Genomic DNA, 23,351 nt, shown 5'->3' with positions numbered 1-23,351 from the left:
CTCACCCGGACCTCACCCCCAGGACTGCAGCCCAGCTACCCTGGCATAACCAACCACTCTCCTCTAATCCTGACACATTTGTAGCCTTTTACATTCTTTCCTACCTTTTTTCCCCTCTTTGTGGCTCTCTTCCAAGTCCTCCATCATCCTGTTTGTCCCTCATCTTAATTGGGCAGACCAAGCCCACTGGGAAGAGATGGGCCATCTCTGGGAGAAGAACCATTTGGGTCTGTTGATACGAATCTTTCATTTGCACTTTGCTTCCCCTCTCTGTTACGCAGCAGTGCTGAACAGTTGGCTTATGCTCAGGTCAGCTATGACCCTAAGATCGTTTCCACCCTCTTCCCATGAAGCCTCTTGTTCCCTTAGTTAAAGAAGCAAACACTACGGAACGGCTTGTAAGAGAAAATGACTATCCCCCTGACCTCCCTTCCCAGCCCATAGTCCCACCTCCCAGAGGCAGCACTTAATTGATTTCAGTTTTCTTGGTAGTTCCTTGTAGGTGTCTCAATAATGGTGTTTACATGCTGCTGGACTCCGAGCTCTGGAACCCTTGGGTTATTGTTGTTGTTTTTATCAGCCTCTCCCCAAAGCATGACAAACCCACTTCCAGCAAGGCCCTGATGAACCACAGCATTTCTAGTAACCATGGCATGAGGACAGGGCTGCTGCATATTTCCTGATTGTAAATAAAAGTGGTGCAGCAATAAAGAACCTGCCTGCCAGTGCAAGAGACGCAGGAGACACGGCTTCAATCCCTGAGTCAGGAAGATCCCTTGAAGCAGGAAATGGCAACCCCGCTCCAGTATTCTTGCCTGGAAAATCCCATGGACAGAGGAGCCTGGTGAGCTACAGTTCATGGATTCAACTGAGCACAGCAACAGCGGCAGCAGCAGGAGCCACTCCTAAGTCCTGCCCAGCACCCTTGGCCCATGTGAGGTGGCTCTTCCTGAGACATGACAGCAAAGGGTGAGGCAGGGCACTGCCGTGAAAGGAAAGGAGGCTGCAGAAATTTCCCTCCTCCGTGGGCACAGAATGTTCCTCCTCAGCCTTTGCATCTAGGACCTGGCCGTCAGGGGCTGGGACTAGACCACAGGCATCATATCAGGAGGGCAGAAAGCTTCCGTCTGTACACAAGCAGTACTACTAGTGAATGCATGATGGATCAGAGATGTGTGACCAGCCCAGAATTACTGAGAAAACTGTGCTGCCTTCCAACGTACTAATTTCATCCTGGCCATTGGATGTCTTCACAGCACTCATTTTGAACCATCTGGGCAAATCTTAAAGACTACAGTGCATTCCAGGGAAGTTTTGATTCTGTGAACTTAATCCCATCAAGATGATGGAATGTCTCCAAAGAATAAAAAAAGGCTGGGGTCTGGAACCAGCCTCAATATTGTATGTCAACTCATGAGTCACCTTGCTTGAATCTTCAGGACGCTTCCTTCTTTCCTGGATCTGCGGAATCTGTGGACCCCTTGGAGGCCAGGGTAGAGGTGATTCTTCACTTCACTCTGCTGTGGACAGATTTGAAATGTTTCCCAGGACAGGCCAGGAGAGCCATCAATAATCATGGCCCCTTGCTGGCCTCTGGGATGAGTAAGAAAGATGAAGCTGGTCCCCCTCAGAGTGAGGGCTGATACTATCACTAGAAGGGTGACAAGCTCACAACCAACATGGTGCCTGGCCAAGAGGGGTCATGTTCCTCCCAGAGGCAGGGTGTTTTCCCAACTGGAAAAATAGTTTGGAAACTGCTCACAGAAATGACATCGTATCTTGGGAGCAGATCCTGCTGACCAGGGCTCTACCACTCTTGGGATCAGACAGTATCTCCGAGGAACTTGGGTGTGACACTAGGAGACCATGGAGGCTCTTCACCGCCTGGAGAGCCTGACAGGATGGGGCAGGGGGTCCAGAAGCTGAGGAGAAGCACCAGAAGGGTAGACTGAGCGGCCTCACCGAGCACCTCGTCCTTCCCCTGCTCAAAGCCACGTGCAGACGACCTTTGGCACTAGACTGCCCAGATGTGAGGCAGTGCCTTACATGGTGGCATTGCACGACGTGAGGTTACCTGCTCTCCATCACAAGCCTCCCTGTGCAGCAGCTCACGACTGAAATCCTGCCATTAGAATACCTGGAAGCACAGTGCACAGAGCTGTCATTATCCCTTTCCTTGTTAGTGTGAATGAGCTCCAGGTTCCTTCCAGAGAACTGCCTTTAGTGAGACCCGGGAAAGACAGAGATTCATCGCTATACTAGCTCCACAGAGGACAGAAGGCGCTGCCCCGCAGAGACAGAGGCCCGAACGGGGACCTGCCTGAAGCACCTGATCCACGCTGGCTCCTCCCCTTCCAGTGAGCCCGGCTCAGGGTGGGCAGATGATGGGCGGGGAGGCTGTCAGGTGCATCGCTGTCACCACCAAGACCCCATCGGGGTCCGTGCCCCCCACGTCTGACAGCCACATTCAGAAAGACCAATCAGGGTGAGATGAGGCAATAACATCTGGCACCATGTTCTCCTCGTCAGTTTTCATGAAAGCATGGGTCTTGGAGGATTTCCCCTGTGCTTAGTTCCACAGGTCTCTGAGTGAAGCCCCAGAGAAGCGCTGCATTCTCCACAGCAGACTCGGGATGCAGCTGGTACCCGTGTTTCTCCACCACCCGAGCAGGCGTGGGGTTCTCTTTTCCTTTCAGCATCTCTCTCTCCCTTTCTTCTTTGTTCCCACCTTGCCTTCATCTTCCTTACTCCTTTCATCACAGTCAGCCAGCTCCCACTTCTGTATTCTCTGTCCCTTCCTCGACAGACTGACTTTCTTGACTTCTCGACTTCCAGCAGTGCCGCTCCTCACTTAACCAGACTCGCAGCCCTCCTGGTTACTCGGCAGAGTGGCTCCAGCTGTAGTTGGCAAAGTGAGATTCTCAAGGTTTCTCCAAGAGTGCCCCAACCTGTTTCTTAAAGTCCTGAAGACACTGGCCTCTTTACCTCAGCCTCAGGGACTCAGAGAGCGCAGCAGAAGGGCATGTCCGGTGCCACAGTCGTGAACCTCAGCTGCCACGGCTGCTTCTGTCAAAGAGGAGCCATGTGGAGGTCCCCGGGGGACCTGCAGCAGCACCTTGCTCAGGTTGGGCGCTGCTTCCAGAGTCCTCTTGACCCTGGGCCTGAGCAGCAGTCCATGTTTTTATAGGACTTCTAAAAAGGCAAAGTTAAAAGTCCCCCTTCAGCCTCGACTCTGGGCATCCTAGAACTGGGGGTCCTCAAATACACACCCTAATGTGTACACAAATACACATCCTGGAATGGTCTGGTGGAGAGGGGAAGAATCTCTCATTCTCAGAGATGCCATCTGAGCTAAGGAAGCAGGCCTGCTAGGGCAATAACACAGAGGGCTCCGAGTCTGTTTGTCCTCCTGAAGACTCAGAACTACATCTGTCTGATCCCTTGCTGCTATGGGGGCCAGGATAAACATGATGAGCCCCTAGGGTGAGCAGGAACCAAGACAAGAGTTGGCCTGTAGTTCATGTGGATCTGTGGGCAGGAGTTGCCCAGATACTTAGCCAGGGCTTTGAGAGTGCTGCCCACTAAGCCAATCATGGCTGAGGGCTTCCAGCCTGAGATAGAAGCTGCTTTTCATCCGGCTGGTCTCTCTCTGTCTCATATATGCGGGGAGGTGCCTCGGATCTGTTTTTATCAAGTACACAATTAAAAAGTCACACTTAGGAAACTCTGTTGTGCGAACATACAGGCTTCTCCCAAGACTTAGAATTTTTCAGAGCCACTTCAAGATTGGTGGGGGTCATGACTCTGCCCATGTCCCCGAGGGAAGATCTGGAGGATTAAAAGCAAGGATGCCAACTTTTAACCTAAAAGAGCAGCCACGAAGGTTTGGAGATTCTGGAGCAGAGAGCCCCACATTTCTCAGCCCCTTGTTTTTGGAACACGCAATCCAAGGCTTGGAAAATGGCATTTTGCTGCGTGTTGGCAAGAAATCCTGCAGCTGAAACACTTCTCTCCAAATGTCGAGCATCTTTATTTATCCAAATCTCTCCACAGTGTTTGTTTAAAGGGGAGTGCTAGAGAGTAAACTTAATTTTACAATGAGCATATGGATGGCTATAATTGCTAAGGGTTTTTTTTTTTAATCTATTTGCTAACTGGCTATATATATAATTGTGTTTCTATTTTATAGATTCACACCCTGAAGGCTGCTAATTTTTGCATGCATATGATTTTCACATGAATGGATGAAAATACTAAAATACTCTTCCCTGGATTGTCTAATTGCCCCAACCCTACTCTGAGAGCAGGGGTGGGTGGGGCCAGGGAGACCCGTTCTCCATGGCTCCCAGCTTCCCTGGAAGCCCAGCCATCCTCTGTCTGCTCATGAATTGGCAGAGTTGTCTTTCAAACCCATGGATGCTGGAACTCGTGTCAGGAAGAACTCTATCTGCTCTCCAGTGTTCCTCATAGTGATCCATTTTGCCAACCTTCTCGTTGAGAATTTTAAATAACAGAAACAACATCTGCCTCTGAATTAGCTGGTAATGGGGAACATAGATCGCAGAGGAGACCTAAATGTATAGCTCATCCAGGAAAACAAATACTTTGGTTTAGCCATTGGTTTCAACTTCCTCTCCCACCAAACCACCAACCTCATTTTTCATTCCTTCTCCCGCTCTGGCCCCAAGCGCCCCCTAGTGGAGACTCTTAGAAGCCAGGAAGAGGCCTGCAGTCGGGGCCTCAGGATTCTTTCCCCACTTTACAGGCAGAAGAGCCTAGGCCCAAAGGAAGGGAAGAACTTCTCAGGGTCACACGGGAAGGCAGCAGCATGCTGACACTTTCCAGGCACTCAGAACACAGCCCACGGCGGGGGCTTTTCTGCCCTTCCCCATGGAATTTCACAATTTTGTCCGAGTTTCACAATAGCTGTCAGTTTCCTTCTATTTCTTGCTCCATCTTTTTCATCACTCAGTAGACATGTATGAGCTGTGCAGAAGGCCATGGCTGGGTATCGTGGGAGAGTCAGAGAAATCTGTGAGCATCATAATGACAATGGTGGAAGTGTCTGCAAGGTGCTTCCAAACTAGTCAAGGATGTTCAAGACCTCCGCAAGGTGGGGACGATGGGGGCAGTGCTGGTGATGAGCCCCAGCAGGACAGAGGAGGTACCCGGGCTGCCCCTCCCTCGGAGCAGGAGAGCCCAGAGCCTGGAGGGGTGAAGAGGGTCCAGACGATAGAGCTGGCTCTGTGGTTAGGATGCACAATATTGTCCTGGGCAGCGGAAACGCTTGCTTCAAAGTGCTTGGAGACCAAGAGCATTGACAAGCACTGGCAGACGTGTGGTGTGCGGGAGAACACTGGCTCTGGAGTCAGACCCCTGTGGGTTCCTGTCCCAGCTAGTGTCAGGCGGCTAGCCTTGATATGTCACTTAGCCTCTGGGAGGCCCACTTGAGAACTGGACACCCAGCAGAGTGTTGGACTCCGAAGAGGTTCCCACCAAGCTATGGTTTTCCTTTCCTGTGCTTCATAATGAAGCAGAAATGCACCAGGCCCAGTTCTGGGCACAGGGAGCTGAGCCAGGTCCCGCTCCAGTGAAGCAAACACTCAGCTGGGAGGAGGCCACAAATACACACATAATATGTCAGGTGTCGGTGACGGTGACGAAGAAAAAATGGAGCAAAAGGATGGGGTGGAAAAATTCTGTTCACTGCAATGAACAGAAAGTCCTTTCCAAGGAGACAGTAGAGCCAGAGACGTGACAACAGGCAGAGAGTGAGCTATGGGATCTTCAGGGGACCAGCATTCTGGGCAAAGGAAATAGCAGTGCAAAGGCCCTGGGGTAGAAGAGGGTCTGGGAGGAGGGAGTGAAGGAAGGGGATGCTGTATGAAGGCAGGGAGGTGACAAGGGCCAGGTCTGCAGGGCCTTGCAGGCTGTAGGAAGGGCTTGGCTTTTACCCCAGTGAGAAGCTGCTGGAGGGGTCTGAGCAGAGGCTGGCAGACTGTGACTGTGACAGCTATATTTAGCCACTGGTTTTCATCCAGCTGCAGTGGGCTCAGGGTGTCTAACAGACTGAGAGGTCAGTTGAACCCAAGTGCAGCACACTCTCCATGGCAATCTTGGCAGTCCCCCCAAGTCCATGCAGGGAGGCAGCCCTGGCGGTCCCCCCAAGTCCTTGCAGGGAGTCTCAGCAAACCCTCACCCTGAAGGTGGAGCCAGCGGCACTGTGCATACTTCCTCCTTGTTGTCAGAGCCCCTGTCACCAATGTAACCCTTTGTCCCCTGCAGAATTCCAGCTTCCGGTGACTGAACCTGACATCAACAACAGGCTGGAGTCCTTGTGCCTCAGTATGACCGAGCACGCCCTGGGAGGTGAGTGCGTCCTCCTGGCATGGCATGGCACACCTGGGAGAACCACTGGGCATGAGGATACAGGGCGGGGGAGGCAGGGGACAGGGGGAGAGAGGCCATGGGGGGCTGTTGGACCCTTGTCAAGCCACACCATCCACAGCACACGACGCCACGCGCAGCGAGCCCCAGCACCCTGCTCCTGCTCCTCCTCTGGGGGTGACTCAGGGCCCTGGAGAGCACGCTGTTCCTCTTTCCCCAGAGGCCCCACCCCCCAGGGCACACTGGAGTCCCAGCCCCGTGGTTGTCCCAGCCAAATGCGGGCACTGGAGGAGTCAGGAACACAAGACGTGGCTTTTAGTGGAAACATCCCCCCACAGCATTGGATTCTTTCCTTCTCGGCACTAGATCCCCCAGTCTGGTCCAAGCATATCCCAACGTGCTCTAAAAATAGAATTTCTGAAACCAAAATCCCTGCCTGTTTTTATACCTCCCTGTTCCAAATGGCTTCCACGACGCCCAGGGCCCGGAGGCGTCCTTCTCGGTCTGACAGGGACAGTCTAGTTGGATGCGTCCATGCTGTGCGGGGCTGCAGCCCCAGAGGAGCTCCCAGAGGCGGCTGGGCCATCCTACCATGAGTTTGGCCTGCAGCCCTGCGTCATTACAGCAGCCTTGGAGGCCTTCAGTGCCCTCCTGGTACTAAACGGGTGCCTTTCTCTGGCTGGACTCGCTGCCAGCCCCGGGGCTGTTTGGCAGGCAGAGGAGAGATGTCCGCCCCTTCCTGCCAACCTCCGGGGAGGCTGTGAGTCACGGCAATCCAGAGAGGCCTCCTGTGACCCTTCCCGACAGCCCTCTCCAGGCTGGACTGCTCACCCACCCCCGAGATGGGCACACGAAGAGCCATGCCGTGTGCCAGCCGGCAGCGGTGCAGAGAAAGGCTGTCGTCGGCCACTGCTCCAGAGAGCTTTGTCCTCCTGACCAGGGGTGTTTAGACTTTTAGTCTCTGCAAACGCAGTCTTATCCTGAGACCAAATATGAGGCAGATAAATGCTCTGTGTGGAGCAGAGTACAGACTAGGACTGCACCCTCCTGATCTCACCTGTGCAAGACTCTCCGAAGCCCGGAGAGAGCCTCTGCTCAGAACCAGAAGGGAGCTAGCTGAAGGCCTCCCAGGGCTTCTGACCAGATGGATGGTGGGGTACACGGCTCCCTCTGTGACCCCTCCCTCCGGGGGTTCCAGGGAACCCCACTGGCAAGCACCACACTCTCCCTTGGCCATTCAGTTCAGATCCTAGAAGCTCTGCCGCCTCACTGGTTCACTCCTGGTACCTCTGGGGGAGGTGCCACCAGCTCCTGTTCTCCAGGTAACCAGGGAGACTGGTCAACATTCTGACAGCCCCTGAGGCGTGATGGGACACAACCCAGAGGTCCATCCGCAGATGAACATGGATGGACAAGATTCACCGTAGCCACACACAGGAGTGTCATTCAGCCTTGACGCATGAAGTGCTGTTCCATGGCTGAACCGGCACAGCGTTATGCTAATCGGTGAAAAAGCCAGATACAAAGGCCACACAGTGTATGATTCACTTTATGCAAAGTGTTCAGAGTAGGCAAACCTACAGAGACCGAAAGTAGATCAGTGGCTGCCAGGGTTTGGAGGGAGGTGGGAATGGAGAATGGCTGCTGACAGGTCCCAGATTTCTTTAGGGGGGTGACAAAAATATTCTGGAATTAGATGGTGGTGATGGTCGCACAGCACTCCTCAAAACCACTGAACTGTATGCTTGCAAAGGGTGAAATGTGTGGTAAGAAAATTATATCTCAATTTTGTCCTAAAGGGAAGGCCTCCAGACCTGAGACTTCAGGCCAAACTCAGCCCCATCGCAGGCACCCAAGTGCCCTCTCACCTGACACCTGACTGGGGCCGGCGTAGGGGGGACTCTGCTCAGTCCTACGTTGCCTGTGGGAGTCAGCAAGAACTGGCCACTCCCCCAGGGCTTGATAGAGCTCAAATAATTGGCACCTCAGAAGCTCTCATCAATCTGCTAAGTACTAACATCGTCATCATTAGGAGCAAGAATGCCAAATACTCCTTCTTAAAAGGAAGTTTTCATTGAAAAGACTTAATTTTTTAGCCTGTTCTTTTATTTTTACAGGGAACCTCTGTGAACTGGTTTTTGTTTTGTTTTGTTTTTGCTAATGTTTAATCTCCTAAGCCTTTTTATTGCTGTGTTTTTTTCTCAATAATCCTTTCTGGGGGGAGCCTTATAAGCAGTTTCCTGAGCAGTGGGTGCAAATTAGCTTCAGGATGGCCTGGTTAGGTGCAGCAGCAGTGTGCCTTCCTCCTCTGACAGCACCTTCCTGCCGGCCGACCCCTGCCAGGCGCCAGGGGAGATGACCTTGCTGGGGACAGAATTTCTGCCAGTGAATGAAGTCATCTTACAGGAGGACAGATGACTAGGGAGAGGAAAGCAGAGTAGTAAAATATGCTCCTCTGCGTGCATCTCATGGAAAGAGCAGAGAGGTGTCCAAGTTTCTGGGACACCACATCCCAGGATGGCTATTCTAAGGCTGTTGGGCCCATCCTTTCATGACGACATCTCTGCTCCCTGTCTCCTCCAATAACTGCTGCTCTCTCAGTGTGGGTCTAAGCTACTTTTCTCTGGCCTTCTCTACCCATCTCTTCTTTTCCCTGCCATGCTCCTCCGATAGAAGCTGTGAGGAAGCCTGGGGTGGGAGGGGGTTGCCTTTGCCATCTTGATTTGTGAGTCTTTAAGGCTTTCACCTGGCTCTATATGGCTTTCTTCCGACTGGTAGCCCCAGGTATTCAGGAGGACTCAGTGCCAGACCTGGCCATTCTCCTCCTCCCGCAGAGGGGTCATATGGGCAGGAATGTCCACGGCCTCAAAAACGAGGCTCCGTCAAGCAGAATGCAGTCCTTAGTGAATCAAACCATTAGGAGGAACGTCTGGTCCACCCTCTGATGTTCTGCGGTTCATGCATCACCTGATCACCTTGTCATTCCTTCTCACCTTCTCTCCTCACTTCTTCTTAGGACTTAAAACCCCACTTACAGTGGGGGATATGGAGACATTGTACAAATCGGAAAAAGGCTCCACTTTCTCAAGACACTGTTCCATCTTTTGTTTGAAGTTCACCATAATGATTATAAAACCGATGATGACTGCATGTGAATGGTGCCCCTTTGAGTTGGGCAGTGCGTGACTTGCACCACTGTGAATGCTGAGTCTGCACTTAACCGATTGGTTGTTTCCCTGCAGTTGAATACCAACCATCACCCTTGGAGGGTGAGGTACAGGGATAGAACTCCATCAAAATGCAACTTGAGGCTGGATTAGTTGAGATTTCCTTGCTTCCAGATCTTTACTTTGACAACCATGAAAGGCTGGCATTAATGAGTGGATGAGTGAGGCCCAGCAAGATTGTGCACTGCCCTTCTACAGATGAGGGAGTGGCCTCTACACCCTTACCTCACCCACACACGTGTGTGCACACGTACACACACTCACTGTTCTCCCACTACTAGTTACCACTGCAGAGCCAGCACTCAAGAGGCTAAGAACTGATATGCACAGAAGGTGGGCGAGGTGGTTAGTGCACACCTGGGGACCTCTAGGATCGATCATCTGAAAGTACAGATGCTCACAGGGCCATCTGCTTCCCTTCTTTAAAATCTCTCAAAAAATCATATAGAACTTAATACACACACACACACACACACACACACACACACACACACACAAAGTACAAGTAAAACTGGGGAAATCTGTGAGATGGGTAGATTACATCAACATCAGTATCTTGGTGGTAATATAATTTTGAAAAATGTTACCTTAGGGGCAAACCCAGAAACAGGGTGCTGTTTCTTGTGTGGACCTACAGTCATCTCATTAAAAATATGAATTAAAGAAACATTTCTCGTCCCAAGTCCCTGATAGCAAGATGCAATTCTGGCACCACCCATGAGGAAGTCAGAAGACCCTGCAGTGAGCTCAGGGCTCCTCCATATCACTTAGGTCCTGCAGTTTTCCCTGAACACTCAGCCGCACCCTCTCTACCTGAGCTCTGCCTGTTGCATATAGATGCACCTCTGCTAGACGGGGCTTATGATGCAGAGGTTTAGACCAGGACACGTCTACTGACATGTGGACATCAGCAAAACTAGGGAGGCATACTGCATCCCATCCTAGCTTTCAGTTAGTGGTCAACTGAACTTAATCATTTCTACCTGCTATGACTAATCCATGCCTCTTTCTGCTCACTGGAGAAACTCTAGCGTGGACCATTGTAGGGACCTCTTAACTGATCCTCCCGCCACCAGCCATGCCAGAGAAGCCATTCTAAAGTCAAATCTGGTTACTACTCTACCATTTATAAATCCCCAGCTGCCTATGTCCAAGCTCCTGTTCACAATACATGAGACTGTTACAGTCTGATTCTGAGGACCCTCCCATAGTCCCATATGAAAAGGAGTTGGGTAGCCATTGGCTCCCTCTGTGGCCTTGCTCACTCGTGGCCTCTCCTCTCTGCCAGGCATGCTCCCCACTTTATCCGTTCCGCTGATTCTCTATAACCAGACATGACATATACCAGGTGGCCTCAGCACTCTCATATATCCATTGGATCTTTCAGTTGCGGGTGCAAAAAAAATCTCACCAGTGTCTCTACCTTAGATTAGATTATTGAGACAGAGAACCTGGATCGATCTGGATCAGTTTGGGTCAGACAGATCCCCCTGGTCTGCTCAGTTGTGATGGGTCAGAATTACCTCCACCTCAGGCCAGATCTTTCTCTGTGAAGCCACTCTTGATCTCCAAGGGCCACTTAAACACTCCTTCCTCCGTGTTCCTGCTGTGTCTGGTACATACTCCATCAGAGCCCCTATCCCTCATATGTCTCTGTCAATTTACATGTCTGTGTCCCATCCAGGATATATATACTTGGACTAAAGGGTGAAGATTAGGTCTTTCCAGCTTGGTTCCCAGGCTCTGTATTGCTCCTGGCAAAAATAGCTATTTTGAGTGGGTGGGTGTGTGAAGAATGAGCGAATGGACAGGTGGATGAATTTAACCCTTATCTGTCCTCAGAGACTGGGAGGTCCAACATGCATGATGCTGGAGTTGGGCAGGAACGGAATTGCTTTGCTCACCTGTGGCCATTGTGTCCTCCTTTCTCTCCCAGACGGGGTTGACCGGACCTCCACAATCTAGAAGCTGAAGATGAGAGTGACCGCGCTGGCCGTGAAATCGACTGCTGCGGGTCCAGTGTTAGCCATCTTCAGGGTTGCACAGAATCCTCCAAGATCCTTTGCAGCCTTTTTTTCCCCCTGGTCCCTCTCCCATTTTGATTTTGTGAGAGCGTAGGTCGTCCTTGTAAACATATCAGTAGACCTGGGATTGGTTATTTTGTCATTTGTTTCTGTCATGGGATGGCGTGGTGTGGGGCATGGGGAGGGGTCTCTAAGGGAAACATAGGACTGGGAGGAGGTGGAGGGAATGCAAGTGGCTTCCTGGATGGAAATGGGGGTTTCAGGGGGAGGACACCGCTCGGAAGGAGATGAGAGATGCGGGAGGGAGGAAGACGCCCCTGTCTTGGGAGCCTTCTCAGAAGCCTACCTTCGAAGCCAGACCCCAGGAGGAAGGCATGGATGCCCGCGACCAAAACGCGAGTGACAGTGACGGCGGCTCGCTCTTTTATGTCTCCTCTGATTGGATTCCCTGAGGCCCCTGCTTGAAATCCAGCCGCAAGAAGTCCACATGGCAACTGGGGCAGTAAGGAAGAAATCCGCTCCAACAAAATTTCAGATAAACTTTGATTTGTGTATTGTTTACATAACAATTTTAAAGGGTACATAATGTGTAAAGAGTTGGGATAGAACTTTTCTTCATAGTATGGTTTTTGTAAAGGATTTGTTGATAGGGATTCATTTTTTTCCTCTATTTTTATAATAGCAGCAGGGTTGTCTTTTTAAATGGCTGCCAAGCTCTGCTTCTCGGGAAGAAGGATGCGGTCACGTAGGCCTGAGTGGTGTCTCCCACCTGTGGGTGGGAGGAGCGTGTAGGTGGAGTTGAGGATGTGGTTGGAGGGAGCCGAACGCCGGGGGAGGGCGCCACCATGTGATCTGTTACGGGATTGCGCGCAGTCACCTGGAGAGTCGAAAAGAAAATCTTGCTGCCCTTTCTGTGATGAATTTGCTTCTCACCCAGAGACACCTCTTTCTCCCCACCCTACCAGAGGGTTTCATCCTATCGCTCCTGGCCACACACACACACACACACACACACACACACAGAGGTGGGTACAAGTTCCACTGGAGGAGAAAAGGCAAGGATGGATATTTTTTCCTGGCAGGAGGCCTTAATATCCAGATGATAAGCTCAAAATACCACTTACGGGGGATTGCTCGCAGGAAGCCGAGCCTAGCCCCCCTAGATTCGATCACCCACCGCTGAGGAAAAGGAGGAGAGGAGCAAGGTCCAGCAACAGTGTATAAATGGTCAGTCAGCAAGTGGCAGAGAGAGCCGCGGGGAGACGTTGCAGGTGAGCCGGGGAAGGTGATGTGGGAAAGGTCGACTTCATGATGGACATGAAGGTTCTATTACAGACATCAGGGAGTTGCTGTGTTGTGGGCTGATTTATCTACCTACACGGAAGGGAGACAGAACTACTCCTTGCATGGTGAGAGATTAACAAACTATGCAACCACAAAGTAATAGCTCTATTTCTTAAGGGCAAGAAAGACATGTTTCGGAATTTGATGCAATGGAGGGTATTAGAGAAAATCCATGAGGAGCTGTGCTCTGCGCTGGAAAATTGGGTTGTGTAAATGATGGTGTGCCAGCTCGGCCAGAGGCGAGATCAGGGAGATGATAGGAGGCCTGTTTACTGAATGGGTGAGTCTGGTACCGTTTTTTTGTTTGTTTGTTTTAGCAGAGTCAGAGTTGAAATTTAAGAGATCAGACCATGAAAATCACTGCATTTGCTTAGAGTTATTTTTTAAAAAAATAAGTTAATAAAGTAAATACACATTTACAAGGCCTTAATGAAATCCAAACAGCTTTCTTCTACCTTCCAGATTAAAAATGTACACCCAACCCAACCTTGGATGTTGTGAGGCTTGTGAAATCCTTTTAAGGTCTAAAATGTGGGAACATCTTAGCCACAGAGAGCCTTTAGTGAGCAAAGGCTTGAATCCACAACATCCAGCATTGCATTAGGAAAAAAAGAGATCTCCTTGGGTGACGACTATGTTCTAACGATACAAATTCATGTGCAGAAAGAGGCGGCAATGTGTAGTTGATTTTTTTTTTTTTTAACCAAGTGCCATTAACATTCATCCTCCACATCCCTTTTCTAAGCAAACTTAGGGTTACTTGGGGAATGTGTTGGGATGGACGATCATGTGTGAGCCGGGAAGAACAGGTCAAAGATGTTGAAGGCCAAAGGCAAGACCAGACGGTTTGCGAAGGTGATTTTGGATGCTGAGAATGTTAATAGAAGAAGAAGCAGGGGTATTAACACATCTCATGGAGAAGTGAGAAAGCATTCAAATCTGCTGCAAAACACATGTATCCATAAAGACTTGGGTTGTTCAGAAAACAGATTGTGAACACAATCACATTAGCATGAATCCTTTAAAAGGAAGAAGACCTTAAAGCATTTGCAAATCTGAATTTCTATTTATTCCTTCACTGAATATAGAAACAATGGTTATCTGATTATTAGAGATATTATTTTGGATATGTTACTTATTAACTTGCTATGGCTGGTAACCATGATAAAGTCTGTTATTAATAACAACATAATTCTTTTTTTAAAAGAAAAGCTTATTTTTCATTGACTGTGTATAGATTTATCTACTTAGTTGTGTTTTGCTCTTAGTGTTTTAATTTTTTTAAGTTGAGTGTTCTGATAAATTTTAGGAGCCTGTCCCCACCTTGTTTTGAGTCCTGTGTTGACTGCAGGTATACAGCTCAATCTAAAAATCCTAAAGCAAAAGAACTTTATTTATAAAAAAAAAAATCAAATGGTTGCATGCATAAGGCTGTGAAGTCAGATATTTAGTAATAAAGCGGCAGTGCCTTTTTTTGTATTTACCCATTGACCCCCAAATGCAACTGTTTTATATTAAGTAAATAGTAAACATTAAAAATCTCAGAGTAAAATCTATTTCACTACATGGGTTTTTTTCTCCCCTCGTTCTGATTTAAGCAGTGTGTAGCTGACATCTCTACACTGTCCCAGGGACAGTGGTATTCTGCGATATTGTTATCATGTATGATGTTTTATTGGTGCTTTTTATTCATAGTGGTTTCTTACCAGAAACAGTAGGAAGACACACATGAGTTGTGTACAAGAAATGAAACATTGCTGCTGATATGTTTTGTTTTGTTTTCCACATGCTTTTTGAGTTTCACTTTGTTAAACCAAGGGCCAGCAAGCAAAATAGATGCTGCTGGGTCTGCCTGCAGAGGGCGGCTGTCTGCACCAAGCTCTCCAATCCTGTGTACTAACAGTCCGTTTCTGGTACTCAGGAGTAGAGCTACAGCTGGGCCCCCTCTCCCATTCCTTTGAAGAGACACTGAGGGAAACAAGGTTTTCTTTTGAGGTGTCGTCGGCTGCCTTTTGCGGAATGGGAGCTTCTCTGGGTCTTCTGTTCTTCTGCCCCTCTCTCAGCTACTGCCAGTGTAGATGTTCACTCCCCCGGAACTGGGATCTTCCCAAGAGCCTGGGCTGGGGGCTGAGCCGGGTTGAAGATGTAGGTGCACAACCAGAAGGGCAGTGAGAGGGGAGAGGCAGCCCCCATCACATTGGTCCTCTGGAAATGTCTTGGCAGGCGGCCCCAACCCTGGTGCAGGAACGCAGCCTAACCAAGGCATTCGGGTGTGCCTAATACAAGAAGGCCCTGTGGAGGGGAAATTTGCACATAGGGCTGTGATAACACTAATGTTGATTTTTTTTTGTTTGTTTTACAAGTCATCAGAGATGTTTGCAAAGTGAGTTTTATTATTTTTTTTTTGTAATTCCTTTATCTTTACTTAAAGGTGAATGTGTATTCCTCTGGGAGGAATAGGAAGAAAACAGGAATGTTAATAATGTCAAACAGAAGACTTCCTCCCTTATTAATATATAACCCTCATGTATTTATGCCTAATGTAAGCTGACTTTTAAAAAGCTTTCTTTTGTTGCATGCCCCGTGCAGGCATCCCTATTGTACATGCATGCCTTTCGTCCTGTTTTCCTGTATAAAGTTAGTGAACAAAGAACTATTTTTGCCTAGTTCATGTTGCCAAGCAATGCATATTTTTTAAATTTGTCATATATGGAAATAGCATGTTTGTTACATGTAAAAGCTTTACTGATATACAGATATACTAATGTTTGAAGATGCTGTTCTTTGCAAGTGTACAGTTTTCAAATGTTGTTACCAGTGAAACACCCTTGTGGTTTAAACTTGCTACAATGTATTTATTACTCATTTCCTCCCATGTAACTAAGAATCATGGCTATATTTCATATCAATGTTATATTGAAAGTGAAGGGAAATGATTAATACAAGGTTTTGTAACACTGGTGTGTGTCTTTTTTTTCCTTTTTGTCAATACAATTGATTATAAAATAAGAACTGAATAAGCCAGCCAGGAAGAATAAGCCTGAAATCCTGTAAACTATTCCTACCTGACCATTCTGTGAAAGCTGTATCTTCCAACTATGAGCTACATTTTGTTTTGTTTTTTAACAAAAAGGTAGGGAAAGAGGTGTTAAACATTTATGCAGCTTAATCTGTGCCCAGAGTAACCAAAAAATGTATCACCTGTCTTAGGGGTGTGTTTCTAAATAAAAACTCAAACCTTGCAGGTGGTATTCTTTATAGCTTGCTCTCCACCCTCAATGCCTTTGAAATCACATTTTACCCCTTAACCACAGCATAAACAATAGCTTCCTTGGAGACCTGAGGTTTTTAACTACACGTGGCTTGAATCTCATTTTAATCCTTCCAGTATGATGTATATTAATATAAGTTCTAAATAATGAGTCAGTTAAGCATATGGTTGGAAAGACAAACCTGGGTTTGAATTCTGGCTCCAGCAAAGTGAGTTTTATTTTTTTATAATTCCTCTCAGTTCAATTCAGTCAGTCAGTCGTGTCCAACTCTGCAACCCCATGGATTGCAGCACCCTAGGCTTCCCTGTCCCTCACCAACTCCTGGAGCTTGCTCAAACTCATGTCCATTGAGTTGGTGATGCCATCCAACCATCTCATCCTCTGTCATCCCCTTCTCCTTCTCCTTCAGTCTTTGCCAGCATCAGGGTCCTCTGTCTTTACTTAAAAGTGAACGTGTATGGGACCTTCCCTGGTGGTCCAGTGGTTAAGACTGAGCTTCCAATGCATGGGGCCCAGTTTTGATCCCTGCTCAGGCAACTAGATCCCACATGCTGCAACTAAGACCTTGCACAGCCAAATAAATAAGTAAAAAAAAAAAAGTGAATGTGTATTCCTCTGGGAGGAATAGGAAGAAAACAGGAATGTTAATAATGTCAAACAGAAGACTTCCTCCCTTACTAATATATAACCCACATGTATTTATATATATTCTCTGGCTGTGTGATCTTGAGCAAGCTACTTAACGTCTCTGAGCCTTGGGTTTGGAACCACGATACTCAAGGTTTATGTAGTTAGAAACCTAGTCCTAAAGAAAAAGGTAAAGACAAAAGAAAACATAGGATTACAGACGTTATTACCACCAAAACCTAAGCAACCACAGCTTCACATTATGACAATGACCACCCGGTGACTCCCTTTTCACCAGGCTCAAGCTGCTCAAGAGAGTGGAAAAATCCAAAATGATCCCTGGAAATGTGAGAAATGCCTTGTAGCTGAGATGTTCAATGAAATTCCTCCCAAAGTTAAATTCCGATAACCCAAATGAGCTGTATCTCAGGGTGTGACTCAGGGTACTCTGAAGGGGAAAGGATAGCGTACAAGAGAAAAGCTGAGCCTCGCTTGTGAAATACGTGGAATGAAGGGAGATATGAGAGTTGTGAGACTGGAGGAACCATAAAGGGCTCAGCACAGTATGCGAAACGGGTGGGTTAGCAGTTTTTATCGGTAAAGCTGTAGCTCTTTGTTAGTGGTCTTTGTAAGGGAATCCTGGAGAAACGGTTACTTAAATAGTAAAGTTTTCAGGGCTCCCCTAACAGCCCCTCCCAAGAAGACATTTAATTGCATTTATATTAAAGGGGTATTTATTAAATAGGTGTTCCTATGTAGGGGGTTGGCTTGGAAGGGCTGCAGTGTGTTTAAGCCAGGAATCCAGAAGGAGCACAGATAGGTACAGTCCGCTCACACTCCCCATGCTAATGAGAGCTCAGTAAGGGGAGTGCAAGAAGGATCCAGGCTTCTGTCAAAGTACCTTGGTCTGGTCCCTTGAACAGACACTGCATCTATCTGTGGCCCTGACTCCTGATCAGCCCAAGAACCTCTTGTCCCCAGAGGCTGAGGGGAGGGCCTGGGGGTATGGAGAAGCCCATCTATAACCAGAACCTAACCCTTCTCTGGGAAGCTGAGCGGTCAGCGTAACCCGCCCTTCCCCACCCCGCCGGCTGTCCAGGCCCCCTTCCCAGCTGCCACGCTGCCACGTGGAAGCCGGGCACCCATCCCACAGACACCCTTCCGCTCACATTTTCTATCTTCCACTCACACAGCTCACAAAATTTGAAAACAATCCTTCCCCTGGGTATCTCTGCCCCTGGATCCTCGCTTTACCACTCTAGGATGGCCTCGCTCAGTGTTTCTCAAACCACCTGTGAATTTTAGCTGTCAGAGGTGGCTGTTTATTTCCAACCCAGAGTCCAATTCTTTTTCAAAATTTGAGAAAAATAAAAGAAAAAAATTACAATCCCCCTTGCTCCATCTCACACTAGATTCAAAGAACAAAATTATTCTGTCAATTTGCTAAAAAGTAGTCCGGTTCCTCTCCCTAAGTTCTGGGGCCAGCCTGCAAAATCAATCTGGGAGATTGCCCTCAAGATGAGATGGTAGAAGTGCTGAGGTCAACACCCATCTCCCCCGTGCTGACTCTGCCTGCGGCATGGCAGAGGAGTGACCATAGGTCTGCGGGATGCCCGGATGTTGACCGAGAATGGCAAGTGCTTTTGTTCACTGGGCATTTCTAAGAGCCTAAAACAATTGTTGAGAAAGGCGACATGTTGGAAGAGGAGGAGCCAGAAGGTATCCTCCTCTGGATGAACCAGTGGTGGCAGGTTAGAACCCGCTGAAACTGGAAATGGGTCACCTGAAAGAGCACCGTTTCTATGGTAACTCTGAGCGTGGTCTTCATGTTTCCCACTCCTGGCTTCTGGCCCAGATGGATAGAGAATGGAGGGTGGCTTCTCTGTGTGTGGTGGGTGGAGGGATCTGTCTACCCATTAGGATCACAGGTACATGAAGGAAGAAATGTGGGTGCCTGGGAAGTTGGAAAGTTTGACAAATGTCAGCACAACATCATCATGACCGAGGGGCTCCGCTGGAGCGCGAGATCTTTCCATGTCCTGCCGGGTGTCAGCCCACCAGCCTTGCCCAAGTGGCCCTTGGGCATAGACAGTGACTTCTTTGTGATATAAACCTGGCCGTTTGATGTCTGAGAATTTCCTCCATGGAATATTTTTCACTCTTCAGTGGTTTCTACTTCAATTTTTAAAACCGACAGAGAAACATTTTGGCACAGTTATAAAGCTCAGACTTTATAAAAAGACAGCTTTGTGTTTACGTTTGACTCAGAGTGCATGTTTTTAAATAGTGTGTTCCACAGCTTTTTGAGGTTTTATGTTTTTAAGACCAATCCAGGAGAAACAAAATTGGAGTTTTGGTGAGTGAAACGATCCCACCAGAACTATTGGAACTTAAGACAGCCGAGAGGTTCCAGTTAAACCTCCCTGTGGGGACCACGGCCAGAACTGGGTGTCCCTGTTTGCGCCAGCATCCTTGGGAGATAGTTGCAGTTTTCCATGCCATAAAATTCTAACAGGCTCAGGCGTGAAGTCAGATGAACCTCCAAACCCCACGATCAAACCTGTCCAGTTGAACCTCTCAACTTTGCTTTCTGTTAAGTTTATCCCAGATCTGCTCACTGGGAAAAAGCTGAACATGGATTTCCAGTAGCTATACCTGACTGAGTCCCTTTTGACGTGGACCTATGACCCTATTACTCATCGAAGATGGAATATGTCCAAAGACAGCAAATTGTGTCTTTGAGAAATTATTGAGAGATGAAATGCGTATGTTGACATCATTTCCTTCCCTCCATTACCAAATGCATATATCCAAACTGGGCAGAGAAAACACACCTGCGTGCTTTCTCCTGTTCTGTGCTTAGGGGTCCAGATGACTTCATCTCCACTTTGCTCTCCTGAGACACCGTCCGAGCCCTTGTTCACTTTCAGTCACTGCGTTTATCCAGAGGCACTTCTAAAGTGTTCATATCCAACCCCTCCTCCAGAAAAGACTTCAGGGGACAGGCCCCAGGTTTGCTGTCTTCCTCGTACAACAGGATTTCCTGCTGACCGGATGCTGACCTCGTGCGTGTCTATAAACAGCAGATACCATGCAGGGGACTAGCACCAAGCCTCTTGTGGATCTGGTGGGAAAGTCCTCTAACAGTGAGCCATCTATCCCAGGCCATCCAGAGAAAACCTGAGATGCCCCACGGGCCCCCTGGTTGGAGGAGGCAGGGGGTGGGGGGGGTCTTTTCAGTCTCTTAGCCTGAATGACCTCTTAGCCCAGAGGTCAAGGTGTCCACGAGAGGGCAGTGTAGGAGTAAAGCCTGCAGCTCTCCTCCCAGCGAAGGAAGTCAAACACCAGCCAGCTTCTTCTGAAGAGAGGAAGCAACCCCGAGGAAAAGCGGTTCTTAGAGAGAGCCTGGGGGCATTCCTGACTTGGGGGCAAGAGAGAGTGGTGTGAGTCAGAGGAACTAAGGGAACAGACAACTGGAATGGAGAACAGGGAGTGGTGGCTTTAGGGGCTGGGAACGGGTTTGGAACCAGAGGATCACAGCCTTGTCAACGACTGTAAAAAGCATGGGCTCCACCTTCCCTGTCATTGCCCTTGCCTGCAAGCAACAGGATCGTGTATGAGGGGTTATGTTTTGTAGAACAAAGAAGATAAGTGAAAAGTCTTCTCTTGCCCCAGGCACTCAGCACCCACCACCGGAGACATTCAGAGTTAGTTTCTTATGTAGCCACCAAGAGACACTTTATACATTTACAAACACTAATCTAGTTTCTCAATTTTTCCGAAGAAAAGCACACCAACACACACTGTCATTGTGTGCTATTTTTCTTTTTTCACTTAAATCAGTTTTGGAAACTACTCTGCCATGGCCTCACACATGGTGGCTTACCTAGGGCTCCACTCTGTGGGCTAACAGGACTTGTGCACCAGCGCTGCGCTGATGGGCCCTCAGCCTGCCTTCATTCCTCCTGCTACAGACGCTGCTGTGATGAAATGCATTGTTCTCGGGTGGTTTGATGTACGCGCAAGGTTCCCACAAACAGAAAAGTGGAATTGCTAGATCATATCAGTGTTCTCCAGAGAAACACCGAGAAGACAGACAGACAGATAGACAGATACTAAATGGATATATAGTAAAGGGGTTGTTTTAAGGAATTACTCATTCTCAGCAGCTGGTAAGTCTGAAATTGGTAGTGAAGGCAGCAGGCTGGAACCTCAGGCAGAAACTGGTGCTTCAGTCTTGAGGCAGAATTTCTCCTTCTCCTAGAAACTTCAGGTTTTGCTCTTAACACCTTCAACTGATTGGATGAGGCCCACCTACATCATCAAGGGCTCTCTCCTTCATTTGATGTCACCCGACTGTAGATGTTAACCACGTCTACCAAATGCCTTCACAGCAACACCTAGATTAGCGTTTGATTAAATAACTGGTACTAGAGCCTTGCCAAGTTGATAACCATCACAGTTATTAATATTTGTCATTTGGCTACTTTCCCAGGTTCCCTTCCATTGATTTATGTGTCTGGCAACGATGGTTGACAGTGCTTGATTTCTTACTGTCTCATCAATTCCTCTGGAGGAGGACATGGCAACCCACTCCAGTATTCTTGCCTGGGAAATCCCACGGACAGAGGAGCCTGTCAGGCAACACTCCATAGGGTAACAAACAGTCAGACACGACTGAGCAAGCTAGTACATACGCACACACAGCAATTCCTATGTCACCAATTTTTAAAAAGTTTTCCAATCTAATAGGTGAAAAATAACATACGTCCTTTTCATTTGCATTTCACTTATTTGGGTGAGGTTGACCATAGTTTTATATGCTTAATTTTGCTGTTCAGTTGCTAACTTGTGTCCAACTCTTTGCCACCCCATGGACTGCAGGACACCAGGCTCCCCATCCTCCACTGTCTCCCAGAGTTTGCTCAAATTCATGCCCAGTGAGTTAGTGATGCTACCTATCTCATCCTCTGCCACCCCTTCTCCTTTTGTCATCAAGCTTTCCCAGCATCAGGATCTTTTCCAGTGAATTGGCTGTTTGCATTACGTGGCCAAAATATTGGAGCTTCCACTTCAGCAACAGTTTCTCAATAAATATTCAGGGCTGATTTCCTTTAGGATTGACTGGTTTGATCTTGCAGTCCAAGGGAGTCTCAAGAGTCTTCTCTAGCACAATTCAAAAGCATCAGTTCTCTGGCACTCAGCCTTCTTTTTTTTTTTTTTAAATGTAAATTTAATTCTAGTTTTAACAGAAATCCCATTATGCTGTTGAGCATCTTTGAATTCTTACAGGTTGTGTATATACTTCAAAGATTACATAGATCCATTTCTCTCATTTAGTTATCAGTATAGTTTATCTCGACCAAGATAGCTTAACGTAATTTGTATATTAGTGTTTACATTTGTTAAAATTAAAATTTTCTTTTTTTGTTGTTGTTTAATCATATCCTTTATTTTCTTTTTTTTTATTTTTAAACTTTACATAATTGTATTAGTTTTGCCAAATATCAAAATGAATCCGCCACAGGTATACATGTGTTCCCCATCCTGAACCCTCCTCCCTCCTCCCTCCCCATACCATCCCTCTGGGTCGTCCCAGTGCTCTAGCCCCAAGCATCCAGTATCATGCATCGAACCTGGACTGGCATCTCGTTTCATATATGATATTTTACATGTTTCAATGCCATTCTCCCAAATCTTCCCACCCTCTCCCTCTCCCATAGAGTCCATAAGACTGTTCTATACATCAGTGTCTCTTTTGCTGTCTCGTACACAGGGTTATTGTTACCATCTTTCTAAATTCCATATGTATGCATTAGTATACTGTATTGGTGTTTTTCCTTCAGAAATATGGAACGCTTCACGAATTTGTGTGTCATCCTTGCGCAGGAGCCATGCTAATCTTCTCTGTATCGTTCCAATTTTAGTATATGTGCTGCCGAAGCGAGCACACACTCAGCCTTCTTAATGGTCCAAACCTCACATCCGTACATGACTGCTGGAAAAACTATATGCTTAATAGTCATTCGTAATTTCCTTTGAAATGTTTGTCCATATATCTGTCCATTTTATTATCAAGTTGTTGGGCTTTTTCTAATCATTGGTAGAAGCTCATTGTATATTGTGAAATTTACCTTTGATTTGTGATATGAGTTAAAATCTTTTACCCAGACTTATGATTTTGCCTATGGTGATTATTTCCATAGAGAGCTTTTTAAATGTAGTTGAACTTTTGATCTTTTCTTTTTTGGCTTCTGGAATTTGAATCCTATTTTAAAAGGCCCTTTCTGCCTGGAATTATACTGTGTTTTCCTCTAGGACTTTTATGGATTTACCTTTTTATGTTTATACCTGTGAACCATTCCTTGTGTAAAGTATGACGTATGGAGCCAATTGTATTTCTATGCAAACATGGCTACCCAGTTGTGCCTATGCTGTTTATTGAATAATCTGTCTTTTGCCCACTGGTT

General features: G+C 47.6%; 1 protein-coding gene and 1 non-coding gene across 4 annotated transcripts in view; one reads left to right on the top strand and one right to left on the bottom strand.

Moving 5' to 3' along the window:
• The window catches only part of SAMD4A (sterile alpha motif domain containing 4A), a 222,222-nt gene extending 210,459 nt beyond the window's left edge, over positions 1–11,763 (top strand). For all 3 annotated transcript variants that reach the window (XM_086320605.1, XM_086320604.1, XM_086320606.1), the window contains 2 exons: positions 6,286–6,369; positions 11,551–11,763. In XM_086320605.1, coding sequence (XP_086176731.1) covers positions 6,286–6,369; positions 11,551–11,579 — 113 coding nt within the window. In that variant the 3' untranslated portion in view covers positions 11,580–11,763. The remainder of the gene's footprint in view (positions 1–6,285; positions 6,370–11,550) is intronic.
• Positions 11,764–22,725: 10,962 nt separating this feature from the next.
• On the bottom strand, positions 22,726–22,832 carry LOC147364323 (U6 spliceosomal RNA). The gene has a single exon (XR_015135645.1). It is a non-coding gene; the product is annotated as a U6 spliceosomal RNA (small nuclear RNA).
• Between the last annotated feature and the right edge of the window lie 519 nt (positions 22,833–23,351).

The sequence above is a fragment of the Bos grunniens genome, chromosome 10 (genome assembly GCF_055505025.1).
Source record: "Bos grunniens cultivar Pamir isolate PY7600 chromosome 10, Bosgru_T2T1.0, whole genome shotgun sequence".
In the NCBI taxonomy this organism is placed as follows: Eukaryota; Metazoa; Chordata; class Mammalia; order Artiodactyla; family Bovidae; genus Bos; species Bos grunniens.
This window is presented reverse-complemented; position numbering and strand designations above follow the sequence as displayed.